Source organism: Theropithecus gelada, chromosome 9 (genome assembly GCF_003255815.1).
Source record: "Theropithecus gelada isolate Dixy chromosome 9, Tgel_1.0, whole genome shotgun sequence".
Classification (NCBI taxonomy): domain Eukaryota; kingdom Metazoa; phylum Chordata; class Mammalia; order Primates; family Cercopithecidae; genus Theropithecus; species Theropithecus gelada.
Window position 1 is genome coordinate 19486464 of NC_037677.1, and position 22228 is coordinate 19508691.

Here is a 22228-nt window from a genome sequence, read left to right on the forward strand (position 1 = left end):
GGTGATCCTCCTGCCTTGGCCTCCCAAAGTTCTGGGATTACAGGTGTGAGCCACCACACCCAGCCAGCACAGCCAACTTCTAATGAGGCCACCTTAGTTACTTACTGTCTCTGAGCCTCCGTGTTCTCATCCATGAAATGGGTTTAATCACCCAGAGTTGTTGAGATGATTAAAAAAGAAAATAGCTGCAAGGCAATAGCACCACGCTAACACAGAGCTGGCTAGTCAGTTCCAGTGCTGGTTTGTCCTCTCTCACACTCCGATTGCGAGGCCCCTTGCTTTCCTTTCGCCTCCAGCAGCAGTGTATACCCCCGGGGGGCTGCCTTCAGTTGCAGGTTTCTCTGCATTGTTTGGTATGTCCTTTTCCCAGGCACCCGAGCAAGGGCCACTGGTTACGACACAGGCACTGAGGAAGAGCCTTGAATCGAGGGCAGAGCTCTGACTTTAAGCTTTGACTCCCCAGGTGTGACCTATAGCCAGTCCTTGTCTGATCTGTGCCCCACTTTCTCATGTTCAAAATGAGAAGACTGAACCAGTCCTCTCCAATACCTTTCCTATGCCTTTAAGATGAGGTACGTACTTCTCACTTGGAGGAGGGGCTGGCAAAACCACTTGAATTTTAATTTGAATCGAGGCATATTGGCAGAGGTTGTAAAATGTCCTCACATGGTTCAAAGAAAAGATGATGCCCTGCTTGCTCCTGGTGCCCCTTTCAGAGGTTAAAAGCCTTTCCATTATTTTAACTTTGTTTGTTTGTTTGTTTTTTTCTGGAGACAGGGTCAAGCTCTGTTGCACAGGCTTAAGTGCAAGTGGCGCGATCTCGGCTCAGTGCAACCTTCGCCTCCCGGGTTCAAGTGATTCTCGTGCCTCAGCCTCCCAAGTAGCTGGGATTACAGGCGTGTCATCACGCCCAGCTAATTTTTTTTTTTTTTTTTGTATTTTTTAGTAGACACAAGGTTTCGCCATGTTAGCCAGGCTGGTCTCGAACTCCTGACATCAGCTGATCCACCCGCCTCAGCCTCCCAAAGTGCTGGGATTACAGGCATGAGCCACCGCCCCCGGGCTCTGGCTCTATTTTCATGACGCTATTTACAAGAGTACGTGGAGCGCTCCTTCTGTGGAGCTTCTCATTTGGTAAACTGTACCACTCTGGAAGTAAACCATGTCTGAAATCTCAGGCATCTTCTTTTCGGCTTCAATTTCCTTTCTTCCGCTAAAACCGAACTTCTTTCGCGTAGTTTGACCCTCGAGGCTTCCCATTTCTTTTGCCCCACCCCCACCCCCCGGGCGCATGCGCGAAAACACGCTGACCTTTCAGCTTCGCGCTCGTGCTTTTAACCATGGCGGTTCCCGGCGTGGGGCTCTTGACCCGTTTGCACCTGTCTGCCCAGAGAAGAACTCGAGTCCAGCGGCCTATCCTCAGACTTTTGAGTTGCCCAGGAACTGTGGCCGAAGACCTCAGGAGGAACGAGCAGCCTTCAGGGAGCGTGGAGACAGGTGATGGCGCCGTGGCCTCGGTTTGCTCTGTAGCTCCTTCCCACAGCGGGCGAGGAAGGGGAAAGAGTCTGGGATCACGGGGGAACACGTGGCCTGTGGAAACGGCCGTGGACCCTTTGGCAAGAGAGTGGGGCTGTGTCCTGTCCTCCTCTCCTCTGATCTGTCTAGGGGAACCCAGGGTCGCCGCTGTTGCTGAGGCGGAAGTGAGATGTGTGATGTTTCTTCGGGGCGACTCCTGTGTACAGTGATGGAATTGTTTAGACTTCCATGAAATTTAGATCAGGAACCCAGTTTGCTAGCACTTTACAGTTTGACGAAATAGTGTTCCCAGTGATAGTAATGCTACACATCTGAGCCAGTCGTTGCATCATTTACGTATATTTCTGATTTTGATACATTAAGTTGTTGCTGGAGGCCGAGTTACAGTGTAGCCTGATGGATCAAGAGGCTTCCTGGTTCCTAGACATGGGGTTCTGCCCAATAAAGTACTGCCGTTTACTTTATTCTTTTTGGCCATTTTGAACCAAATCAATCTGGTAACAGATTCACTACAACAGGCTGTTGTCCCGCGTTCGCTCTACATTTATGTGCTTCTTTGTGTATTGAGAAGCCAGTGTTATTGAACCTCTCTTGTGACTCAAGAGCTTGTGTATTCTATTTACAGTTCTTAAAACAATCTTGCAAGAAATATATCACTGTGTCCATTTTACAGATGTAGAAAATGGCTCAAAGAGGTAAATAGCTTAGGCAAGGTCACTAGCTCAGTTAATTTAGACGTTTAGTCAAATTATTAAACAAAATGTGTTGATTTCTACGATTCCTTGGAGCTATTTTTTTCCCTAAAATAAACTGGTGTCTTTATCAGACTGTATAAAAGACTTACATTGACAGGCAGTGAGAAATCTTTATAAAATACTTAATTGAAATATTGATTGGATTGTATTTAGTGGAAGCTACTTCTGTTGAAAATTTCTAAGTAACGCTGAAAATCTGAGTATGGATTCTGCCAAAAAAGCTATTGTAATTTAACATTTGTATGGGAGTTTATATTTGAGAGTGTGTTCATATGCACTTTGATACATGAAACAACCCCGTAGCCTAGGTGTGTAAGAAAATACTGTCATTCCATTTTATAGATGAGAGAACAGGGTAGTCCAACGGTAGCTTAAGTAGTTGAAGCTAAACTCAGCTATTCGGTGGCAAAAGTATAAAAAACCTACTTTTTTTTTTCTTTTCCGGGACGAAGTCTTCCTCTGTCACCCAGGCTGGAGTGCAATCACAAGATCTGGGCTCTGCAACCTCGGCCTCCCGGGTTCAAGTGATTCTCCTGCCTCAGCCTCCCGAGTAGCTGGGATTACAGGCACGTGGCACCACGCCTGGCTAATTTTTGTGTTTTTAGTAGAGATAGGGTTTCACCATGCCAGCCAGGCCGATCTTGAACTCCAGTACTCGGGTGATCTGCCTGCCTTGACCTCCTAAAGTGCTGGGATTACAGGCATGAGCCACCATACCCAGCCAGTAAAACCCACTTATAATTCCAAGGCTGTACTCTTCATTTACTGTAGCTTTGCTGTTTTTTTTTTTCTTTTTTAAGGAAATGTTTCATTTTGTATCATTAGAATAATATGACTAAATATTCAGGGATTCTTGCAGGAAATAACAAATAACAAAATGCTCATTTGGATGTCTTCACCATTTTAATAAAGGACAGGTAACTACACCTTATACTCACCTAGAAGCATGTAATTTTATAATTGGAAGGAAACTGAGAAATAATCCAGTTCAGTTTTTCATTCAGTGTGCAGATTCATTACCAAAACATTCCTAGTAACAGTTTATAGCAATAAGGAACATTGTTTCATAAATCAGTCAATTCCATTTTTGGTCAGGCTCTAATGGTTGAAAAATATTTATGGTGAGCTAAAATCTGTTAATTTCCCGTTTCCACATTGTTCAGTTTTGACATAGGTTTCGTGTGAGTAGTGGAAAGAGCTGTAGTAGAAAGAGAAAAAGTATGTAGTGTATTATTCAGGATTCTTTCTGATACAGGTAACAGAAAATAACTCAAAATAGGTCAGGAGATCGAGACCATCCTGGCTAACATGGTGAAACCCCGTCTCTACTAAGAAATACAAAAAATAGCCGGGCGTGGTGGCAGCGCCTGTAGTTCCAGCTACTCGGGAGGCTGAGGCCGGAGAATGGCGTGAACCCGGGAGGCGGAGCTTGCAGTGAGCTGAGATCTGGCCACTGCACTCCAGCCTGGGCGACAGCGCGAGACTCCGTCTCAAAAACAAAAAAAACAAAAAAAAACCAAAACTCAAAATAGCTTAAGTAGAAAAGGGAGACTATACCAATCTGTGTAACCAAACTCCGGAAAAAGACATATATTATACTTCAAGGTCAATTGGATTGACGTGGTCAGTGTGAGGTATTTTCATTTTCCTTAGCTATTTTTGGTGGCCTTACAGTCTTGGGCTCTACTACATGGGATGTTAATGGTGGGGGTGATGGTCACCAGCAGCTCCACGTTCACATGCTTGCAACTTCTGATTGATCACATGCCCACCCTTTGGATGAAGAGGAGGTGTCCAAAATAGTCTGATAATCCCTATCTCATGGGGCGGGGGATAAGTGTGACAGTTCCACCACAACCACATAGAGTGGTTTTTTACTCGCAGGGGTGTGCTGTTACCAGAACTGTTACCTGAACAGGTTTAGCTGTTGTTTGGATGCCAGCAGCCAAACAAACAACAGCTAAACTGCAGGAGGCTACCCAGCTTATTAGGTGTTTGACTTTGGGCAGTTTTTTCACCTGCGGTGATACCTACCCTGTCTATCTTAAAAGGTTATTGTGCGTTTCAGAAGAGTGACAGTGCTTGGAAAACTATTAAGAGAAGATGCTATGTATTATGTTTAAAGCCAGTGCTCAGCTCTCAGATTCTTATTATTTTTTTCCCAGACTGTAAATCCTCTTTTATTTGTAGTAACTGTGTATTAGAGTTTCTAGACTTTTTGTTATTCCTCTCTGGTTGCTGTCTGGCTTGTTAATATCTTTCATATCCATTACGTCCAGAGCAGAACATATACTCCATATGTGGCCTGATTAGTAAGTAGCAAAGAGGTGCTATTACCCCTTAAATTTGGATTTTTAAAAACATTTGTCTTAATAAGGCCTGAAGTTCTTTATATGAATTCATTCTCTTTCTATCCTCAATCCAGAAGTTAAGACATTCCTTTGATGCATCAAACTTTCAGGCCTCTTTTATAAAACTATGGTAGGTTAGTTTTTCCCCCATTATATGCATACATCTTTATTTTGTTTTTAATTCTAAATACAGGATGGTATTCCTTCTTTATTTTTATTTTTATTTTTATTTTGAGAAGGAGTCTGTCAGTAGCCCAGGCTGGAGTGCAGTGGTGCTATCTCGGCTCAGTGCAACCTCTGCCTCCAAGTGATAATCCCGTTGGGATTACAGGTGCGGTTACCACACTTGGCTTTTTTGTATTTTTAGTAGAGATGGGATTTCACCATGTTGGCCAGGCTGGTCTTGAACTTCTGACCTCAAGCGATCCACCCTTCCTGGCCTCCCAAAGTGCTGGGATTATAGGCATGAGCCACTGCACCTGGCCTATTCAGTCCTTTCTTAATGTTAGTTTGTGCTTACCATATTGTATTATCAAGAACATTGCACATTCAATCTGTGTTAAAATATTAGCACTTACTAGTTCTTCATTTTAATTTGTTATAGATTTGATAAACCTTTGGTGAGGCAATAAATTACCTCAACTTTCTGTTCCCACCTTCACAACTTTGTCATTGTGTCTACATCATTCTTAACCTACTGTTGTTTAAGGCTTTAGATTCTGCCTTTTTCATCTTCTCAAGCACAATGCTCCATTTTTTAAATGAAACTTTTCTATCTCATTCTCAAATGTAATCTCTGCTCTTTGCTGGCAGTCTACCTGCAGGGACGTATTTGCATAAATGTGCAGAGACATTGCATACAGATGACATTACAGTGTTGTTTATAATAGTGAAAAAGTGGTAAACCACCTAAATATTTATCAGTAGAGATTTGGCTAAACTATGATAAATACATATTTAAGAGTATGTAATTTTTAAAAGAAATAAAGTAAATATGTATCTTCTGATATGGGAAAATGTCCCCAGTATATTAAATATCTTACAACATGTTGCAGAATATATAGTAAGATTTCAGTTGTGTAAAAGATGTGTATCTATGGATACGAGCGTATATGTTTACATATACCTTGAAAATGTCTGAAAAGATAAGTACCACAACTTAATGGTTGGCTCTTAGGGTAAGAGGACTGGGAGAGGATTTATGCTTCTACTTTAGAAAATTCTACACTGTTTGGGTTGGGTGCCGTGGCTCACACTTGTAATCCTAGCTCTTTGGGAGGCCGAGGCAGGAAGATCACCTGAGGTCAGGAGTTCAAGATCAGCCAGGCCAACATAGTGAAACCCCTTCTCTACTAAAAATACAAAAATTAGCCTGGTGCAGTGGTATGTGCCTGTAATCCCAGCTACTCAGGAGGCTGAAGCAGGTGAATTGCTTGAACCCCAGAGGCAGAGATTGCGGTGAGCCGAGATCACACCACTGCACTCCAGCCTGGGCAACAGAGCGAGACTCTGTCTGAAAAATAAAAAATAAAAAGAAAAAAGAAAATTCTACACTGTTCGACTTTACTTTTGCATTAAGCAGTTGGACATCAGTTTAGACTCAGTAAAAAATCAGAGACAAGAGTGTGTAGGTGTCAGTCACAACTGAAAAAGTAGTAAGGTGGTCTAGGCAAAGCCTATAGCATAAGAGAAGGAAATAAGGACCACTTGGAGGAAGGACAGTTGGTAGACTGAGGTCTGATTGAAAAGAATAGTCTCTGTCCTCAATATGGAAAAAAGTATTTTTCCGTATTGTTAAATAAATATAACACTATGAATTACATTCTTTCATAGTTGTTAAAGTAAGGTAATACAGAGGTGGAAGAGATTCTGCCATGGGGAGTCAGAAGTCTTCACAGACCTGAGCAAGATTTGAAGGATGAATGGGAGTTTGCCAGACAGAAAATGAGAAGGTGGGCATTCCAACCAGAAGGAAGAAGACATAGATAGTTCAGAGCATGTGATAGTATTGTGTGTGTATAGTACCATATGTGAAAAGTGCAACAGAAAGAAATGGTATAAGTGACATGAAAGAGGGGAGATGGGACATGGTGCAAGCACTTTATAGTCATGCTATGGAGTTTAGATGTGATCTTAAAGGCACTGGGGAAATCATTAAAGGATTTAAGCAGAGAAGCCAAAGAATAAGACTTAAAAAAAAAAAAGACCATTTTATAAAGAACACTTTGGCAGTTATGTGGAGGATAGCTTGAGAAAAACAAAACTGGAGTGAATGAGACTAGTTTGGGAGTCAGATTATTGTGATACAGGCCTGAAATAAGAGATTGATGTTAAAGAATTGTCATTGGGAGTGGAGGTGAAGGTGCATAGTTAAAAGCTGTATTTTCAGGCTTGGTCTGGTGGTGTCATGCCTGTAATTTCAGCACTTTGGGAGTCCAAGGAGGGAGGATTGCTTGAGGTCAAGAGTTCAAGACCAGCCTGACCAACATGGGGAAACCCCGTCTCTACTAAACATACAAAAATTAGCTGGGCGTGGTGGCGCATGCCTGTAATCCCAGCTACTGGGGAGGTTGAGGCACGAGAATCACTTGAACCTGGGAGGCAGAGATTGCAGTGAGCCGGGAGTGTGCCACTGCACTCCAGCCTGAGTGACAGAGGGAGACCTTGTCTCTTTAAAGAAAAAAAATAATAAGATAGTGGGCTTGGAGTATTTCCTTGATCCATCAGTTTCATAGCCTTTTTGAAGAAAATGAGACTAAAAGTTTCTGCTGATTTCTATCCATCATTTACATTTTCTGTTCTATTTAATTTATTTGGAATTTTAAGGGTTTTGTTGTTGTTGTTGTTGTTTTAAGATAGAGTCTCCCTCTGTCACCCAGCCTGGAGTGCAATGGTGCAATCCCGGCTCACTGCAACCTCACGGGTTCAAGTGTTTCTCCTGTCGCAGCCTCCCAAGTAGCTGGGACTACAGGCACACGCCACCACGCCTGGCTAATTTGGCCAGGCTGGTCTCAACTCACGACCTCAGGTGATCCGCCTACCTCGACCTCCCAAAGTGCTGGGATTACAGGCGTGAGCCACCGCATCTGGCCTTGTTAAGGGTATTGATATCAGACTTGGTGGTTTATGATCTCTAGAGTCTACCATTCCAGACTTTTTAAAGAAACACCTTAAACTACTTAACTGGAAGTTAAAATCTTGGGGGAATTTAGTTGTTAACATTCAGGTTTGCGCTTTAATACTCTCTTAGAACTTGAATAATTTTTTTCTCTCTATGCTTAGTTCATTTGTTGGCCTTCCCATCATGGCTAGTGGGTTATTAATATTTAATTCTTGACTGTCACAATTTTTGTCTTGATTCCCTGTGATTGTAAAACTCCTAGCCTCTTTCTTTCGTTAGTGAAATTATCAATGAGCTCTTCATGGGCAGCAGCGAGGTTTTAAATTCTTTGATTTCCCTGATACAGAGCACATGATAGTTGGTAACTCATTGTTAATTGTTTGAGCCAGATCGAGACCCTTGAGAACGAAAAACGCCTTAATAGCTTACTTCAAAACACCAAATTTCCAAGCTCATTGTCTCGTTACAATCAGCCTTGTAATAATTTCTTTTAGTCTTTGGAATGTTACAATTTGCACAATTTTGTATGTGCTTATTTGTGTAAGTATTAAATAAGTGATTTTACTTTCCCGGTTTTGTTTTTAAAGTTTTGTGGAACTCCGTTTTCAGCACTTTGCATCAAGCGTAGTAAATCAAAACAGAGAAAGTGGGCAGTTTTAATAGTAGTCATGGGAGAGTAGCCAAACGAACACTGAAAGTGCAGTAATTCCACCTCATCTGTGTTTCCATTGTCCAAGTTTCAGTTCCTCACAGTCAACCGTGGTCCACAAATAGGTGAACACAGTACAATATGATATTTTGAGAGAGGGAGACCACATTCATATAACTTTTATTACAGTGTATTGTTAGAATTGTTCTATTTCATTATTAGTTGTTGTTAATCTCTCTGTCTCTTCTCTCTCTCTCTCTCTCTCTCTCTCTCTCTTTTGAGACAGAGTCTCGCTCTGTTGCCCAGGCTGGAATGCAGTGATGCAATCTCGGCTCACTGCAATGTCGGCTACCTGGTTTCAAGTGATTCTTCTGTCTCAGCCTCCCAAGTAGCTGGGACTACAGGCGTGCGCCACCATGCCCGGCTAATTTTTGTGTCTTTAGTACAGATGAGGTTTCACCATGTTGGCCAGGCTGATCTTGAACTGCTGACCTCAGGTGATCCACCCACCTCAGCCTCCCAAAGTGCTGGGATTACAGGCATAAGCCACCAAGCCTGGCCCATTGTTATTAATTGCTTACTGTGCCTAATTTATATATAGGATAAAACATTGTATATATAGGGCTTGGTAATATCCAAGGTTTTAGGTATTTACGGGCATCTTGGGACATAACCCCTGTGGGTAATGGGGGGACTACCGTAGTATAGTTTAACCCTTATAAAGGAAGAGAAAAAGAATAGATTAGGTGAAGTTGGTTTTAGTCCTATATAAAGTCTTTAAAACACATTACCAAAATATTTTAAAAATTTTATGTGTGTGCGTGTGGTGGAAATGTTTTTGTCTCATTCATAGGCTTTGAAGACAAGATTCCTAGAAAGAGATTCTCTGAGATGCAGAATGAAAGACGAGAACAGGCACAGCGGACTGTTTTAATACGTTGTCCAGAGAAAATCAGTGAAAACAAGTTTCTTAAATATTTATCCCAACATGGACCTATTAATAATCATTTCTTCTATGAAAGCTTTGTAAGTATTTGAAAAACAATCTAACTTAACGTTTATGCTTTTCAAGGGTGGAGGTCTCCATTAGTTGTTCTTTGCTGTTGCCTTTTGCAATATGATAGTTACGTTCTCTTTGATATACTGCACCTTCCTTATCTGGATTTCTTTAATGAGTTTTGTTTTCCATATGAGACTACAAATTCTTATAGCAGTATTTTAGGATTATAAGTCATTTATGACTGGTTTCATTATTTGGATGCTTAATTTTAAGAGACGGGGTCCAACTCTGTTGCCTGTGCTGCAGTGTGGTGGCTGTTGGCAGATAGGATCATAGTGCACTACAGCCTTGACTCCTAGGCTCAGGTGATCCTCCTGCCTCTGGAGTAGCTGGGACTACAGTCCTGCACCTCCACGCCCAGCTTGAATACTTTAGAGAGTCCCTTTAACTTGTGGATGAAGGCCAGTGGGAGGGGATCTTTGTTTTGCCTTTGGGTTTTTCTGCTTCATTCTTTTCAGTCTCTTCAGCTTCTCTTAACTAACATCGTTTTAAGGTTCCTTTTCTTTTCTTTCTTTCTTTTTTTTTTTTTTTTTTTTTGAGATAGAGTCACTCTGTCGCCCAGGCTGGAGTGCAGTGGCATGATCTCGGGTCATTGCAACCTCTGTCTTCTGGGTTCAAGCGATTCTTCTGCCTCAGCCTCCCAATTAGCTGGACTTACAGACACCTGCCACCACTTTTAGCTAATTTTTGTATTTTTAGTAGAGGCAGGGTTTCACCATGTTGGCCAGGCTGGTCTCGAACTGCTGACCTCAGGTAATCTGCCCACCTCTACCTCCCAAAGTGCTGGAATTACAGGTGTGAGCCACTGTGCCCGGCCCAGTGTTCCTTTTCTTAATCTACTTAAATTGAATAAAACTAATGCTGTGTTAGAATCATATCATTTGTAAATTTTAAAAACTTGATATTTTGTAGCATTATAATTGTTTTAAAATATGAGCTAAAATAGTATGTTAGATATATTGTGAAATGTGTTCTGTTTTTTCTTATGTTTTTGGTATAGGGTCTCTATGCTGTTGTAGAATTTTGCCGAAAGGAAAGTGTAGGTTCACTGCAAAATGGAACTCGTACTCCAAGCGTGGCCATGGAGACTGCAATTCCATTCAGATCACGTTTCCTCAGTCTGAAGTTGAAAAACCAGACTTCTGAACAGTCATGCATACAGTCGAGTAATCAGTTGCCACCTTCAAACAGGAAGCTCTTTGAATTACTTTGTTATGCAGAAAGTGTAAGTTTTTAGGTATACTTCAACTTTGAGAAATATGCATTTTTTTAATGAACAATAAAGATTCGTATAAAATATTCAAGTTACATTATTGTTTAATGGATATAGATCTTCAGTTTTACAAGGTGAAAAGAGTTACGGAGATGAATCGTGGTGGTGGATGCATAATGAGATGAAAGAGTTTTTCTATTTCTAGCTTTCTAAGAATGTCATCATGCTCAACACATTGAGTAGATGTTGAGTTTTGACATTTGAGATTATCTTGATGACTGGCATATAATCTTGCAATTATATATGGTTTTTCTCCTGATGACTTTTCTTTCCCCTCCTAATGTCTTAATGTAGTGAATTGTAGATTCACTGTAGATTTCCTCATGTCAAGTCATTCTTGCATTCACAGAATAAACCCTATTTAGTCAAGGTGTATTTAAAAAAATGCATTATTACATTTGTTGTGCTAATATTTTTATTACAATTTTAATATTTCTATAAATAAATGGGATTGTATTTAAAAAATTCAAACTGCAGGATATGTTGAATGAAAAGTGATAGTAATCCTTGTCTGCTCCTTCCCCGCCATGCCCCATTTGTACTCACAGGTAACCACGTTCTTCTGAAGTTTTGGGCCTTTTGTTTTTTTTGTTTTTTTTTTTTTGAGACGGAGTCTCGCTCTGTCGCCCAGGCTGGAGTGCAGTGGCCAGATCTCAGCTCACTGCAAGCTCTGACTCCCGGGTTCACGCCATTCTCCGGCCTCAGCCTCCCGAGTAGCTGGGACTACAGGCGCCCGCCACCACGCCCAGCTAATATTTTGTATTTTTTAGTAGAGACGGGGTTTCACCGTGTTAGCCAGGGTGGTCTTGATCTCCTGACCTCGTGATCCACCCATCTCAGCCTCCCAAAGTGCTGGGATTACAGGCCTGAGCCACCGCGCCCGGCCAGTTTTGGGCCTTTTGAACAATTTAGGTTTTCTTTCTGTTTCCAGCATAATGACATAAAATTGTACATGATTTTCTGTCAATTTTAAAATGTCTTCTTTCTGATTCTCTCTCTCTCTTTTTTATTTTGAGACGGAGTCTCCCTCTGTTGCCCAGGCTAGAGTGCAGTGGCATGGTCTTGGCTCACTGCAACCTCCTCCCTGGTTCAAGCAGTTCTCATGCTTCAGCCACCCGAGTAGCTGGGACTATAGGCACGCACCACCATGCCCAGCTAACTTTTGTATTTTTAGCAGTGACGGGGTTTCACCACTTTGGCCATGCTGATCTCGAACTCCTGACCTCAGGTGATCTGCCCACTTCGGCCTCCCAAAGTGCTGGGATTATAGGCGTGAGCCAGCATGCCAGGCCCAAGATTCTGTCTCTTTTCTCTGTTCAAATATTGTTTGTATTTGTCTTGGTGGGTTTTTTTTGTTTTTTGTTTTTGTTTTTTTAGACAGACTCTTGCTCTGTCGCCCAGACTGGAGTGCAGTGGCGCGATCTCAGCTCACTTCAAGCTCTGCCTCCCAGGTTCACGCCATTCTCCTGCCTCAGCTTCCCAAGTAGCTGGGACTACAGGTGCCCGCCACCATGCCTGTCTAATTTTTTGTATTTTTAGTAGAGACGGGATTGCACTGTGTTAGCCAGGATGGTCTCAATCTCCTGACCTCGTGATCTGCCCGCCGCGGCCTCCCAAAGTGCTGGGATTACAGGCGTGAGCCACTGCGCCCCACCTGTCTTGGTGTTTCTTACTTAGACTTGCCAGACCTTGCTAGTCTTTCCAAAGAATCTACTCATGGCTTTATTTATCAAAATACTATTTTCAAGGTTTACTTTTCTAATAAGAAAATTTTTGTTTCTAGTCTATTTCTCTTTCTTTTATTATTATTATTATTATTATTATTATTATTATTATTATTGAGACAGAGTTTCGCTCTTGTTGCCCAGGCTGGAGTGCAGAGGCATGATCTTGGCTCACTGCAACCTCCACCTCCCAGGTTCAAGCAATTCTCCTGCCTCAGCCCCCCAAGTAGCAGGGATTACAAGCATGCGCCACCACACCTGGCTAATTTTTTGTGTTTTTAGTAGATTCGGGGTTTCACTATGTTGGCCAGGCTGGTCTCGAACTGATCTCATGTGATCTGCCTGCCTTGGCCTCCCAAATTGCTAAGATTATAGGCATGAGCCACCAAGCCTGGCCTCTTTTATTATTTTTGAGTTGAATGCTTAGTTCAGTTATTTTGTTTTGTTTTGTTTTGTTTTATTTTATTGTGTTTTATTTTATTTTATTTGATACGGAGTCTTGCTCTGTTGCCCAGGCTGGAGTGCAGTGGTGCAGTCTCAGCTCACTGTAGCCTCAAACTCCTGGACTCAAGTGACCCTCCCACCTCAGCCTCCTGAGTAGCTGGGACTACAGATGCATTCCACCACGCCCAGCTAGTTTTTGAATTTTTTTTGGTAGAGTCAGGGTTTCATCATGTTGCCCAGGTTGGTCTCAAACTCCTGAGCTCAAGCAATCCTCCCGCCTTGGCCTCCCAATGGATTATAGGTGTGAGCTACTGTGCCCAGCCATTTGATATTTTCAATGTTGGTTTCAAGTAAGAGCATTTGAAGCTTTTTTCCACTTCAGATACTCCAGTACACAGTTTCAGTATGTGATCGTTTTAATGCCAGTCTTCTAATGGATAGACAGGATTGTTATTCTGAGAAACTGAGAGGTCTTGAGCCTTCATTACTTGAATATTTCTAGTTTTTCTTGACCTTTAACATTGGTCTTTCATCCCCTTGGGTTTAAAATGTCTAACATGTGGTTTTAACCTCTTCTGGAGTACTTTACTACTTTCATTTTCTTAAAACAATACTTTATACTCAAAGCTTACAAAGTTTTAATTCTAGCCGACTTTTATTTTGCTAGTGGCATTCCTCAGAGCTTTTTAAAAATTTTAAAATATTATATCATTTATTTCTTTAATGAAATAGAGACGAGGTCCTGCTGTGTTGCTCAGGCTAGTCTCAAACTCCTGGCCTTGTGATGCGCCTCAGCCTCCCAAAGTATTGGAATTACAGGCATGAGCCACTGTGCCTGGCATCCTCAGTGGTTTTTTAAGAGTATTTTTTTTACTCCACTTTTAAGACTGAACAAGAAAATGTTGCATATTTCTATTTTTTTTGAGGCAGAGTCTTGCTGTTGTTGCCCAGGCTGGAGTGCAATGGTGCGTTTTTGGCTCACCACAACCTTTGCCTCCTGGGTTCAAGCGATTCTCCTGCCTCAGCCTCCTGAGTAGCTGGGATTACAGGCATGTGCCACCACACCCGGCTTATTTTATATTTTTAGTAGAGATTGGGTTTCTCCGTGTTGGTCAGGCTGGTCGCAAACTTCCGGCCTCAGGTGATCCACCTGCCTCAGCCTCCCAGAGTGCAGGGATTACAGGTGTGAGCCACCGCGCCAGGCTTTGCATATTTCTAGGTTAGGTCTCCAAAGCCACTAAATCTTTCAAAGTAAAATGGTAACTCTTTTATATGACCTGTACTTTTTCTCTATTTTGTTGGTTTTGTTTCGGCTAGCTAGATAGACGATCAGCTGAACACTCTCTTGAAGGAGTTCCAGCTAACAGAGGAGAACACTAAGCTCCGATATCTCACCTGTTCTCTCATTGAAGACATAGCCGCCGCATATTTTCCGGACTGCGTAGTCAGACCCTTTGGCTCCTCAGTCAATACTTTCGGGAAGTTAGGGTGTGATTTGGACATGTTTTTGGATCTAGATGAAACCCGAAACCTCAGCACTCACAAGGTAAGTGTGTTTCTCTTGACCACTATAATCATTTAAAGTTAAGAAAGTAGAAAAAGAAAAATCTTTGAACTTCATAAAATAAAACTGTTGATTTCTAAACTTATTAAACATTGTCGTTAAAGAATAAGGTATATTTGTTATTGAGTCTTTGGAATTGTAAAGTCTTTCTTTGTATTGTTCTTTGTGATCATTTTTGTGAATATTCTGTACATATGCAATCAGAGAGTTAATTCTTTTCAAGGGTTCAGAAATTTTTCAGTTAGGTCTAAGTTGCCTATTTTGTTATTCAATTATGTATCTTAACTAATTTTTTCTTTTTAACCTCGTAATCTAGTTACTGAGATGTTTTTACATCTCATGATTCTTGGTTTTGTTAATTTCTTTTTAAAATTCTTTTGATTTTTGTTTTATCCAAAGGCTATATTAGCTACATACAGGTACATGATTATTATATTTCCTTATTGGACTGTTTTGTTGTATCCCTCACACCTGCTTTTTTCATTTCTATAAATGCTTTTGTCTTAAGTTCTATTTTATTTGTTAATATGGCCACTTGATATTTGTCTCACATCTTCTGTTTCTTTATTTTCAGCCTTTATATATGTTATTTTAGTTTGGGCGTATCTCTTATAAATAGCAGTATGCTTTTACTCCAGTCTATCAGTCTTTGAGTTCAATGTTTATTGTTACTACTGATCATTCTTAGACTAATTTCTCCTGTTTTATTTTTTATTTCCTATTTTCTGTGCTTTTGCTTTTCACTGTTTTTTTTTTTTTTTTTTCTGAGGCGGAGTCTCGCTCTGTTGCCTAGGCTGGAGTGCAGTGGTGTAATGTGGGCTCACTGCAACCTCCACCTCCCAGGTTCAAGTGATTGTCCTGCCTCAACCTCCTGAGTAGCTGGGATTACAGGTGCTTGCTACCACACCTAGCTGATTTTTGTAGTTTTTTAGTAGAGATGGGGTTTTACATCCTTGGTCAGGCTGGTTTCAAACTCCTGACCTCAGGTGATCTACCCCCCTTGGCCTCCTAAAGTGCTGGGATTGCAGGCATGAGCCACCATGCCCAGCAACTTTTCACTTTCTTTCTTCCTTTTATTAGATTACTCCTACTTTATTCCTGTACTTCCTTCTTACCCCTTTTTTTTCTCTTGCAAGTTTGGATATTATTTCTTCCATTTATGTTCTCTTTAGCATGCATGTCTAACGGTAAAAGTAACCAGTATCTCTTCCATCCTCCCAAACGATATAAAGGACGCCTTAATTTAATTACACTGTTGAAAAAGCTATTTATTTATTTTTTATTTTATTGTTTTTTATTATTATAATTTAAGTTCTAGGGTACATGTGCACAACGTGCAGGTTTGTTACATATGTATACGTGTGCCATGTTGGTGTGCTGCACCCATTAACTCATCATTTACATTAGGTACGTCTCCTAATGCTATCCCTCCCACCTCCCTCCACTGCACAACAGGCCCCGGTGTATGATGTTCCTCTTCCTGTGTCCAGGTGTTCTCATTGTTTATTTCCCACCTATGAGTGAGAACATGTGGTGTTTGGTTTTCTGTCCTTGCAATAGTTTGCTGAGAATGATGGTTTCCAGCTTCATCCATGTCCCTACAAAGGACATGAACTCATCCTATTTTTATTTTTATTTTTTTGTTGGAGACGGAGTCTCTTGCTCTGTTGCCCAGGCTGGAATACAGTGACATGATTTCAGCGCACTGCAACTTCCGCCTCCCGGGTTCAAACAATTCTCCTGTCTCAGCCTCCCAAGTAGCTGGGACTGCAGGCAGATCCCACCATGCCTGGCTAATTTTTGTGTTTTAGTAGAGACAGGGATTCACCGTATTGGTCAGGCTGGTCTTGAACTCCTGACCTCAGGTGATCCACCCACCTCAGCCTCCCAAAGTGCTGGGATTATAGGTGTGACTCACCACACCCAGCCAAGGCTATGTGTTTTTATACAATGTTTATTTTCTATGGCTCTATCTTTCCTTACATCTTTCAAACTAGTAATGAACATCAGTCTTTATGTGGATGTCCAGTTGATACTTCAAACAATGTTTTGAAACAGCTTATGTTCATCTTCCTACAAATGTGCTAAGTTCTTATAACAGTTCTGTATGTTTCACATGTTAATTAATGGCATTTTAGCTTTGCTAACCATCTTTTAATTCTGCTTCTAAGTTGTTATCTTTTGTATTCATAATTTCACAGTCCCTTATAAACTCTCACTTAGATTATTATAACTACATTCCTTGTGTCATGCCTTGGTATTTCAACCTTCAGTCTTTGTTGGAGTTACCTTCACTCACAGTTTGAATTTTCCCACAAACTTAGAATGCTTCTTTTCTTTAGCATAGTATTGAAATCCTCTGTCTCTTAATTAATTTTAGTCATCATTTCTCATTATATATTGTTACATAGCCAATTTTCCAACCACATTGTTTTTGTTTTTCTTTTTTTAAGACAGAGCTTTGTTCTGTCACCCAGGCTGGAGTGCAGTGGCATGATCTTGGCCCACTGCAATCTCTGCCTCCTGGGTTCAAGCAATTCTCCTGTCTCAGCCTCATGTGTAGCTGGTGGGCGCATGCCACCACTCCCAGCTAATTTTTGTATTTTTAATAGAGATGGGGTATCGCCATGTTGGCCGGGCTGGTCCGGAACTCCTGACTTCAGGTGATCCACACACTTCAGCCTCCCAAAGTGCTGGGATTACAGGCTTGAGCCACCATGCCCGGCCCCAACCACATTGTTTAATTAACATTTCCAGTAATAGAAGGCACTTGTAAATATCGTAATGATCAAACAGTTGTTCTGTGCCTTCACTCAGGAGTGCACCTTCCCTCCATTCCCCAACTGTCATTCTTAACACAGCTTTCAAGGTCTGGTTCTAATTCTACCTTCTTGAAACCACCCTTAATTTTTTTCTCCACTCTAGCCAAAAGTAATCACTCCTTTTTTGTAGTATCTTGCTGGTATTTCTATCTGTCTTCAAATTTCTTCTGTCATGTTTAGTGAGTAGCTGATGTGTATGTCTCCCGCTATATCATAAACTTGGGCAGATAGGAATCATGTCTGTTCATATACTTGTTCCACAGTACTGTGTACTTAATTTGCTCACCATATGCTTATTGAATTGAAACTAGCCAGGAGTAGGAAAGAGATAAAAATTAAATGGGTCAGTTTTATTATTATTATTATTATTATTACTATTTTGAGATGAGATCTTTTTCGCCCAGGCTAAAGTGCAATGGCATGATCTCAGCTCGCTGCAACCTCTGCCTCCTGGGCTCAAGCAATTCTCCTGCCTCACCCTCCTGAGTAATTGGAACTACAGGCTTACACCGCTGCTCCCAGCTAATTTTTTTTAGAGATAGTGTTTCACCATGTTGCCCAGGGTGGTCTCGAACTCCTGAGTTCAAGTGACCCACCCACCTTGGCCTCCCCAAGTGCTGGGATCACAGGGATTATAGGCGTGAGCCACCGCACCCAGCCTGGATCAGATTAAGACTAACATGTACTTGAAAATGTATTAAGTTCCTGGCAGGGGCACTTCAATTACGTTAAGCTGTCTTAAATAAAGGACTAACTGAATAATCAAGGAGCATAACAGTGTGTTGTAATGGTTTAAAAAGCCTGGGTTCTGGCACCAAGCTGCAGAATTTTAATTCTACTTACTAGTAATGTGATCCTGGGTAAGTTATTTACCTTCTCTCTGCCTCAATTGTCCTAACTATAAAATTGGAATGGTGTTATAGCACATATCTCATACAATGTTTGAGAGGATTTATTGAGTTAGTATGTGTGAAGCATTTAGAACAGTGCTTATGGCACATAGTAAGTGTTCAAATGTTGACCACCATCAGCAGCAATTTAATTTTACTGTTATGTAAGTGGGAAGCAAAATTTTTTCTTTGGTGGAAACGGGGAGGAGTTAGAAACTTACTTCTTCTTTTTTTAAATTTATTTTTATTTTTATTTTTTGTTGACATGGGGTTTCACCATGGTACCCAGGATAGTTTCAAATACCTGAGCTACGATCCGCCTGCCTCAGCCTCCCAAAGTGCTGCGATGATAGGTGTGAGCCACTGCACCTGGTGTGAGCCACTGCACCTGGCCTAGAAACTTTTAGTTGAGTCTTATTACTCTTAGATTTCTGAGGTATAGAGGTATTTAGAAAAAGATGTTTTAAAGACAGTGCTCCAGTCTTACTAAACAATTTGGCATTTTCGGCCAGGCACAGTGGCTCAAGCCTGTAACCTAGCACTTTGGGAGGCCAAGGTGGGTGGATCACCTGAGGTCAGGAGTTCGAGACCAGCCTGGCCAATGTGGTGAAACCCTGTCTCTACTAAAAATACAAAACTGGGCGTGGTGGCGGGCACCTGTAATCCCAGATACTCAGGAGGCTGAGGCAGGAGAATTGCTTGAACCCAGGGTGGACAGAGGTTGCAGTGAGCCGAGATTACGCCACCTCACTCCAGCCTGGGCGAAAGAGCAAGACTCTGTCACACACACACAAAAATAACCAGAATTTGGCATTTTGTATGTTGGTTTAAATTAGGAAAGTGTTGTTCTGAACATACATGTGCTTATTTAAAGTTTTTTTGGAAATATGTTTTTGTTCAAGATTATAATAGCTTTGCTAGTAAAAATATTAAAAATAAAATACAATTAAAAAATATAAGCACCTTACATTCATCAGATTCATTAAAACTTCTTTGACTACTTTCTGCATTCATGAGCTCTTCTCTTACCTTTTGGTTCTTTGGTATCTTTTTGCACTACACCTTGCTTTATAATTCTTTGTGTGTGTGTTTTATTCCTCAACCCAATCTGAGGGGAGTTAGGAAGAGTGTGTTAGACTTTTTTGCATGTCTTATGGCACTATGTATGATATCCTATGCACAATAGGGACTGAAATTATTTGCTAATGAATAAATGAAAGTTACTTACGGCTGGGCATGGTGGCTCACGCCTGTAATCCCATCACTTTGGGAAAAGGCCAAGGTGGGCGGATCTCCTGAGGTCAGGAGTTCAAGGCCAGCCTGGTCAACATGGTGAAACCCCCTCTCCACAAAAATACGAAAATTAGCCGGGTATGATGGCAGGTGCCTGTAATCCCAGCCGTTCGGAAGGCTGAGGGCAGGAGAATTGCTTGAATCCGGGAGGCGGGGTTGTAGTGAGCCGAGATTGCGCTGCTACACTCCAGCCTGGGCGACAGAGCAAGACTCCATCTCAAAAAAAAGAAAGGAAAAAAAAAAAGAAGGAAAGTTACTCGCTAACTGAAATAGTAATTTTAATGTTCATAAAATGTTTGGTGTGTAAAAGTTGCTTACATGTGAAATATGTCACCTGACGTATCACAAAGATTATGTTAGCACAAAATACTAAACTAAAATCTGCCTTTGGTCTTTCCTTCAGTTTTGCTTTTTCTTACAGGGTTCTATATCTTAGAGGACTTAGGTAATAAAAGTAATAATTAAATGCCTAAGTCTTGAGTACTGCTTTCTGTTATCTGAATGATTGCTGTAGACAGTATGCTTCTGTTTTTTCTTTATCAGATGATTTGCTAATAGATAGTGCTATAGGAATAGCACATATTAATAGGAATTATTTATGGATCTGTCTCTGAAGAGTTTTTCTAGTTTTTATTTATTTAATAGAGGACAGTCATTTTTGAGAATATCTTTCCTTTGCTCATAATAAGTATAATTTTCACCTAAATTTTACCTGAAAGCAGTGTTTTATTTCTGTATTGAGTCCATTGTGATTCTTCGTGGCTTGCATTTTTAGTCAGGTTAGGCTTAGTGATGCTTTGGTAACAACCCTCGTATCTCTCAGATCTCAGTGGCTTGCCACATCACCTGTTTATCTGTGGCTGAGGTTATATGTCACAGCAGGTCAGCAGGGGCACTCTGTAGTTCAAGCACCCAGGCTGACCAGTGTTTCATCTCCACCTGCACACCATCACTGAACAGTGGAAAGGCAAAGTGAAGAATTGAGCATTGGCTCTTGAAGTTTCTGCCTGGAAGTGATACTTAAAACCCTGCTCACATTTCACTGGCCAAAGCAAATCACATGACTTTGATTAACCTTAGAGGGGCAAGAACATGGAATCTTCCAAATGCCGAGAAAGGTGATACAGAACATTTGGTGAGCAGCTTCAATAACTACCGCACTCCTACTCATGGTTCACAGTTCACCAGTTTCCTGCACCTGGTTCCATTATTCAGAGCTGTTTCTTTTTGTCATTTTCACTTCTGTTACCTCAAGGATTTTATTCTCTCATTTATAGTACTTAATTTAAAAAATCTCTATCACCTTTCTTCTGAGTGATTCTAATCCTTCTGTTGCTTCTGAGATTGAGTCCACCATGACTCCTCCTGATGTAGTCTAATACTGCTTTCTCAGCTGACCTCCTTTTGCCTTCCTGACCCCAAATCCGTCTTTGCTTTTGTTGGGATTCCTATTCCTAACATAAATTGTGTGTGTTTGTATTTTAAAATAGAATGGACAGGGAAATAGGTTATGAAGGTAAATTATAACAAAATGGCTAAGGAAGAATCTTGAAATTTTAATTTTTAAAGGAAATTTATTTTTAGTCCTTTTAATATAAAAATCAATGACAAATCAATAGAGAAAATACCACGTTTATTTGTAGGAATTGTATACAGTTTTTTTTTCTGATTATAAAGTGATACAGAAATATATAATGTAAGTATCTCTGATGGTCCCACTGCCTCCAGAGATAACCTGGCAAATAATTTAATATATTCTGGATTTTTTTCCTTTGTGTATATAAATTTTTTTTTTAAGAAGAAACCCAGAACATAATCTTTACAGATAATAACTTTATCTACACAAATTATAACTTCATTTTTTTCCCCATTAGTAGTGTCTTGGCAGTTCAATCTACTGTATCACCCTCAGTGGCTGCAAAATACTCCATTGAATGGGTGTACCATAATTTATTTAACTAGTACTCTTTTTGTTAGATAATGAGGGTGGTATCTTTTTTTTTTTTTTTCCTCTTTCAGTGAAGGTGCCAAATCCTAGGCACTAGACCACTAGGGAACTTTTCCCCTCTTTATTGCCAACTATATGTTAGTGAATATTCTTTGATTATACATAACAGAAATAACAGGAACTAGCTTAAACAAATAAAGAAGTAGAGGAGGCATCATAGAACCCAGGGCCAGGAATATGGATGAGTCTTAGGAAAAGACTAGAAGTAGGAAGTGTAAACCATCAAGAACCCAGGAAGTGGCTGGGCCCAGTGCTTCATGCCTGTAATCATAGCACTTTGGGAGGCTCAGCGGGAGGATCATTTGAGCTTAGAAGTTCAAGACCAGCCTGGGCAACATAGGCTGAGTGAGACCGCATCTCTACTAAAAATAAAAAAATTAGCCAGGTGTGCTGGTGTGTACCTGTAGTTCCAGCTACTCTGAAGGTTGAGGCTGGAGGATTGCTTGAGTCTAGGAGGTTGAGGCTGCAGTGAGCTATGGTTGCACCACTGCACTCCAGCCTGGGTGGCAGAGTGATACCTTCTTTTTTGTTTTTTTTTTTTTTTTTGGATTCTCACTCTGTCACCCAGTCTGGAGTGCAGGGGCACGATCTCGGCTTACTGCAACCTTGACCTCCTGCGTTCAAGCTATTCTCCTGCTTCAGCCTCCCAAGTAACGGGGACTACAGGCATGTACCATCACACCTGGCTGATTTTTTTGTATTTTTAGTAGAGACGAGGTTTCACCATGTTGGCCAGAC

The 22228-nt window shown here is 41.0% G+C and overlaps 1 protein-coding gene across 1 annotated transcript in view; it reads left to right on the plus strand.

The window, feature by feature from the left end:
- The first annotated feature begins 1285 nt into the window (after window positions 1-1285).
- The window catches only part of MTPAP (mitochondrial poly(A) polymerase), a 37733-nt gene continuing 16790 nt past the window's right edge, over window positions 1286-22228 (plus strand). Inside the window, exons 1-4 of the mRNA XM_025397847.1 lie at window positions 1286-1497; window positions 9266-9438; window positions 10473-10697; window positions 14235-14459. Coding sequence (XP_025253632.1) covers window positions 1341-1497; window positions 9266-9438; window positions 10473-10697; window positions 14235-14459 — 780 coding nt within the window. The 5' untranslated portion in view covers window positions 1286-1340. The remainder of the gene's footprint in view (window positions 1498-9265; window positions 9439-10472; window positions 10698-14234; window positions 14460-22228) is intronic.